The sequence below is a fragment of the Alosa alosa genome, chromosome 12 (genome assembly GCF_017589495.1).
Source record: "Alosa alosa isolate M-15738 ecotype Scorff River chromosome 12, AALO_Geno_1.1, whole genome shotgun sequence".
Classification (NCBI taxonomy): domain Eukaryota; kingdom Metazoa; phylum Chordata; class Actinopteri; order Clupeiformes; family Clupeidae; genus Alosa; species Alosa alosa.
Window position 1 is genome coordinate 25580125 of NC_063200.1, and position 6566 is coordinate 25586690.

The following is a 6566-nucleotide window of genomic DNA, read 5'->3' on the forward strand; positions in this document are numbered from 1 at the left end:
AATGGTACGAAACTTCTGCAGTAGTACAACTATGACATTCAGTGCAATAACGAGGCATTAGAAAGTTTTCAAGTGCACCAGGAGTTTATTTAAATAAGACTTCCCTGATTATCTGCTACTATACCGCTGCGTCGACGTTTCTTCCGTGATTTGGGAAAAGCCCGTAAAAGTCCTGGCAGGAAGCGATTATTATGAAACATACATAGCACTCTTGTCCTAAGTAAGACCTACGTAACATAGTTTGAATGAAGTTTCTACGTTAAACGGTGGAAGCTGCATTAAACGTGTTAGAAGAAGAAGAAGAAGAAGAAGCCTAGGAAGAACAGTAGCCTACAGTGCATTTTCATGCACTGTAATAATAATAATAAGAAGAAGCCTATAGGAAGAACAGTACAGAAAATGCACTGTAATAAAATGCCTAGGGAGATCAGTACAGTGCATTTTCATGCAGTCAGATAGTCAGATTGTTAGATAACTCAAGAATTGTTCCTGTGTCTAATCTAATGGGGGCAACCTTTTTTCTGGACATGATTGCATGAAAAGGAAAGGGCAAGGGAAAGTCACTGGACTCTCAATTTCACAGGGTGGACAAGGCTTGCACATTTCACAAAACATGACCTCCCACAAACATGACTTGCCCACAGTCTGTGACTATTTCAAGGGCTTTTTTAGTTTAGTGACTTGTGCTGCCAATTTACTACCAGATATAGAAGTTTTTCATACAGCAAAGCAAACTCACAATTGTTCAACTCTATTAAGGACATTCTGGAGTTTTGCAGTAAGTTTCATGAAAATATGCAATAAACAAATGTATGAACAAAAAGGACAGACTGACAAACTTATTGTATCTGTATCATTATCATATCCCACTCTTCATCACAAAAAGCCACCAGCAAATGATGTCCAATAATGATTAGACGAATAACACTGGTAGTTGCCACAGCAGCAAAGCTCCTCCAAACCAGAAAGCTGCTCAACCGAGTTTTATTACACATACCACTGATATCTCTGGACATTTTCTTTTTTTGTGTTACTTGATCATGCACAAAGTGCAAAAAGGTTGTAATGAAGATATACTTTTGATATACATGAAAACATTCCCATCAAACCTCCAGGTCTTTAAAATATCTGATGTTTCTTCCATGCCAAAGTGCTGTTAATCAAGATCAGCTGTATCATGACCTTTAAATTGGTATATGTCTTTTGGCACCCTTTTTGGGCTTCCCAGCTTGTACTTGTATGTGAACTTATTTATGGCTATTGGTTCTTTGTTGCAATAAAACTAAAATATTTTGAGAGCAGGTTTTGTAGCACTGTTTGCTACTCATCTTGAACACAAAGAAAAGCTAGATATAAGTTGTTCAGACCTGAAATTAAGAACAATGACAGATTTCCCCAAAGGATTAGTTTTAACAAAAAAAAAAAAAAACATCTCAATTCTTTAGATATTTACACTGAGCATTCAATATAAATTGAATAAATCTGCAAATGGCCATCTTCAATTAAAATCTGACTTTTAAGTTTAAACTAACTACATGTTCTAATGTAGATGGATAAATAATTTCAAGTTCTTGCATCTAGTGATAGTTGCAAAAACAAGTTCTTTCTACATACAACCACTAGCATCAGAATATTTTTCCAAAGCAGCTACACAGTGACATCTACTGGCATTATCCTGAACACAAACATCCTCTATCAGTGTTTCTCAAAGTGTGGTCTGCAAGCTATCCCAAGTGGTCCACGAGCAGACGTGATAAAATATAATATTGATGAATGTTTTGCAATATTGAACCAACTTGTTGTAAATCCAAACAGTTCTGCAACACTGCCTATGTAAGCTACACCAGTTTAAAACATATGAATCCTCTGACACAATAAGCAAGGTGGTTCAGTGAGTAAGCCTACTGTGTAATATACTGTTGAAGTAGGTCTACTGTTTTTTTTTTTTTTTTTAAATTGTGGTGGTCCCTGGTCTGAAAAAGTTTGAGAAACACTGCTCTATATTTTAAGTTTGATATAAACACATTAGTTTGTAATTTTGTAAACTCCAACTGTATGCGTAAACAAACACACCATTAACACAATTATATATTTAATATTTTAATAATCAGGAGGAGCACATGTACAACTTGTGAATACATGTAAGCGGGCTCTTGTGATGAAGATAATAAATCCACAACTACTGATTGAGGCTTTTCTTGATTGTAAAATTGTGTGAACACGAATAATTTCATTTTTGGAGACAAACTGCTATGTACACACACTGCTGTCTTAATGGGGAAGCTCGTGGGAGACAAGCTGGTAATGAGACCCACAGGAAGGGCAGCGCTGGGCTTCTCCTGCATGGAGCCAAAACCACACCACCGCTGTGTTGTCCTCCTCACCTATTAAGAGAGCAGGCAAAAGGCATTGACATTACTCAGGGGTCACACCACAACATATGACAGCTAAAGCTAGCCCCAAACATGGAGCTGGCTGCTAGCAAGCACAATGACCAGAGCACCACGAGATATACATTGACATAATCCCAAACTGATCAACAGCAGCAGCAATAGCAATATATGAAATAGTCTTTTAAATGTATTTTCTGGTTCGTTTTATATTTGGTCTAAAAAAAAAATCAGTAGGCTATCTATCCAAATGAACTTAGGACACTTACACACACAGCCGACGACCCTCTTATTTGTGATGGAAGGGACAAGATGTGGATCCTGCTTGGACCCTGCATATTCCTTGGGCTTCAACATGCTATATGGATCCTAGTAAACAAACATATTTCCCACAAGTTTGATTTTATATCAAGTCACTTATCGCATCTCTAAAAACTGATGCAACCAAACAGCGTAAAAGACTATAAAGTTTGCACAACAGGCCTCGCGTTAATGTGAAGATAGCTGAAATATCCCTTCAAATGCTAAGAACTTACCGAACCGTCTTTCAGTGCGTGCATAACGATTTTCTCCAGTCCAGTTGCCTGCTCCTCATCGGATGGAATACCTTTCAAACAAGACTTTACATTAGGCCTAGTTTATTTTAACGTTACATGTTCCCAGATAAGTTTTCGGGTTTGATCACCATAGTAATGTAAACCAGAACGTTTTTTTTTTTGCTAACTGAAGTTAGCGACTACCTTCTTAGCCAACTAACGATACAATGCTAACACGTCGGTGAATACTGTAGTGCTACATAACATAATAAATGTTTGTTAACGTACTTAAGAATTTCCACAGTTTTATTAACCACGTCATATATTGGCAACTAAAAGTAATGAACAATATAATACATTTTACGTGATCTTATGATGGATGTCAAAGGAATTCGTCTTTTACATTACTAGCTGGCTAGCTATTTCCTTACATACGCTGACTTTAGTTAACATTAGCTAAGCGGCCACTGAGGCATCCTCCATGGCGTGCCATTGACTGCCCTTGGCCGTGTTTCAATTTGATGCTGTTGGTGATGCTAATTACATCTGCGGTTAGTTGTGTCCAGTACATATAATACCTCCAGCAGCCATTCCACGGGCTAGAGTCTTCACCGGGGTAACCCGGGCAGTAGTTGCGGCCCGAACGGCAGTACGCAGAAGTAACCTTGCAGCCATCTTCTCACAGCGCTTCTTCCCCAATGTATAGCTTGATGACGTTGGGAGTAAACGTACGTCCCTTATTTAACCGTCGCATTTATGTGACGTCATGTGTGCATCTAGGACTATAAAAAAATGTCATGGAATGTTGCTATTTGTCTGTGATCCACTTTAAATTGTAGTTATTGATATTTGATTACAAGGAATCGAATATCAATAGGAAGATGAAGTTATTCAGATAGCGTTCTGGTAAGATTTAAACATAGATAAGCTAATAGGCTGGTCAAAGCCTTACCACTGAGCAATTGCAACTTTCATAAGTTATACAATATTTGAAAAGTAGGCTATGATCCCTTAAAACAGCAGTTGAAAATATCTCAAATAAACAAAGCCGTTTTAGTCAAAGTGTTTTATATAGCCTTGGTTTCAGTTGTTCACCTACTTTTTTTTCCGACTCCATAAGATGTTCATTATAATGTGATAAAGCTAGGCAATGGTTTGTGTTGTGAACATTAGACCCCATTAGACCCAATTTGTCATACCATGTATAACTGTCAACTCACATTGTTACAAAAAACACACATTTTGATTAAACACATCAAATCTCACAGCTCTTTTCAGCTCATTTTTCGGTGGTAGCCTATGCTGCTGAAAACAGCTGTTCTTGAATGGAATATCTAAAAGGCTTATTTTCTGTGACCATCACTAGTCATCATTTTATTATTGTGTGTAAAAGTATGCCATCATTAGAAAACCCTTTTGTGATGTTTTCTTAATTTAGCATTCAGCATTTGTTGGTTGAACTTGACCAAATTGTGGGAGAGAACGTTAGACAGGAGCTTCATCAAACTTCACACAGTTCATCACTACAAGTCTCGATTAACGAGGTCAAAGCTCAAGATCACATGGGGCCCATGTACAACCGGACCCGCGTCACACAGAAGCAGGTTGTTTGCGCCATGCCCCTTTTGAGGGGAAAACATTCCCTCAGAACAAGCCAGAGTGAACCGGTAGACATGTACCAACCACACAGCTAAGAACCCCTCCCTGAGTTTCTTTTGCCTACCATGTCCTCAAAAAAAATCCTGACAGAAGAAAATTATGGCTACAAGCCATAAGAAGAGAAGACCGTATGACACTTCTGGTCACTGAGTGGGGTTGTTGCACCACCATTACTCGGGGAGACTGAAGGGACATGTTTTTATATTAATTGAATTAAGCTTTTGTAGGTATCTTTCACAGTCAACGACCGCAAAGTGGTTATGTATTGAGTGGTCATATTGATTTGTGGTATTTTTGTTATTATTTACTCCCTGCGATTTCTGTACCTAATTACGTTTATTGACCCTAATTTGCATTGGAGTTAATGAGAGGGGTTGTTTGTTTTTTGTTTTCACGAGTCAAGTTCCCGGATGTGCCCGGCCTAACGATACAGCATTTGCACAATATGTCTCCCAACTGGCTTGATATCTTCAAGTCAAGTCAAGTCAACGGCTTTTTATTGTCAATTTCTTTACATGCACTGGTCATACAAAGAAGTTTCTTACTTTCCCATGCAGACATGTGACATAGACATACTATAGACATAGCCATAGACAATAAACATTAAATTTGCAAGACTGAAATATAGAACATGTATGTATCAAAATAGAAATATAGGACATATATTGTATATTTATATAGTCTTAAATATGTTTCTCCCAACTGGCTTGCTATATCTTCATCAAACCATGCACAGTTAATGCAGGGCTTAAAGCAAAGAACATTTCTGATGTTACCAAACAGTTTTGAAGATGTCATAGCAGACATATTGACTAATTTCAAATCTTCAAAAGCCCAGCCCATGCCTGAATTCAAGCACAGTGCCTGAACACTTTAAGTCCTGCTAATAACTACAAGGGCTACATGCACTAATTAAGTAGAGCATGAGGTCCATGTCATTGTCCTGTTTACTTCAGGGCACTGGACAGACCCAGCAGCAGACACCAATTCACGGACGGGCATTTTATTTTTCCAAGGGGGCACAAAACTGTTTCGGTAACATAAATTGATCACTTTAGTTTAAGAAAGGCCATGAATAGATACTGGGGCTTCAATTTCTAGGCCCTACTTGTTTACAATGTCTACTTGTCTACAATGTATCTAAGCAACATAACCTATTGTTGTATAATGATGCGGCCTGTGCACAAGGATGGAGAGACTGCGAGGGAGACTTAAGTGCACGTTTAGAACTGAGATGCGTATGGAGAAAATAGACGCGCTGTTGAGACTGGATATAATAGTGTCAATAGTGTCAGAAAATAAATCTACAGACAAAAGCCCTTGTTCTTTTGCTAACCAATTTCAGATAGAGGGAAATGGGGTTAGCCCTGAAGTTACAAATAATTCGGCTCCCCTGTATTCTCTGACTAGGTCAGAAGAAAAACCAGGAAAGGTTAACGCTACCAAACAAACCCAGAAACTACTGCTAATATGAGATATAGGCTACCTGCCAGCCGATAAGTCCTGTATTTATCATCAAAAATTTTATTTGCTAATTGCTATATTGACACAACCATAGCCTATTCTAAATTTGTGTTTAAAATCAATACATTTTTGTTCAGGGATTGGGGATGGTTGATGCAGCAAGTTTCTCCAGGATGTGCCGGGCCAGGCCCACCCCCAATAAATGTGTGTCATTGCATTCAGTAAGGTCAGACAATTGCTTTAAAGGAAGTTGATCTGACTATCAGTAATAGTGAAAACAGTTTGCATGTCAGTATGCCTCCACTGCTCCAGTAAAGTGACCTTCATGAAGCTATAGACTTTTGTAACAGACAAAAAGCTGTTCAGACCATAGAATGTATATATAGAACACAGTCTATGGTTCAGACAGTGGAATACATATTCTATATACTGACTTATTTTTGACCTCTGAGGAAGTGAAATTGTTGTGAGCTGTGACAGCAATTATTCCTGTTTCCAGGAAACCACAGCCCTGGGA

The 6566-nt window shown here is 38.3% G+C and overlaps 1 protein-coding gene across 1 annotated transcript; it reads right to left on the bottom strand.

The window, feature by feature from the left end:
* Window positions 1-2084: 2084 nt before the first annotated feature.
* Window positions 2085-3657, bottom strand: LOC125305100 (cytochrome c oxidase subunit 5B, mitochondrial). The gene is made up of 4 exons (XM_048259710.1): window positions 3505-3657; window positions 2927-2997; window positions 2660-2759; window positions 2085-2384 (listed from the first exon to the last, which is right to left on the bottom strand). The coding sequence occupies exons 1-4, from the start codon at window positions 3599-3601 to the stop codon at window positions 2272-2274; spliced, it is 381 nt and encodes a 126-aa protein (XP_048115667.1). The 5' UTR covers window positions 3602-3657; the 3' UTR covers window positions 2085-2271.
* Between the last annotated feature and the right edge of the window lie 2909 nt (window positions 3658-6566).

Coding starts and splice junctions, on each gene's coding strand:
- LOC125305100 (XM_048259710.1), bottom strand. CDS start 3,601: ATGGCTGCAAGGTTACTTCTGCGTACTGCCGTTCGGGCCGCAACTACT. Junction 2,998..3,504: donor CCGTGGAATGGCTGCTGGAG/GTATTATATGTA, acceptor CTTGTTTGAAAG/GTATTCCATCCGATGAGGAG. Junction 2,385..2,659: donor GAGGGTCGTCGGCTGTGTGT/GTAAGTGTCCTA, acceptor CTCTCTTAATAG/GTGAGGAGGACAACACAGCG.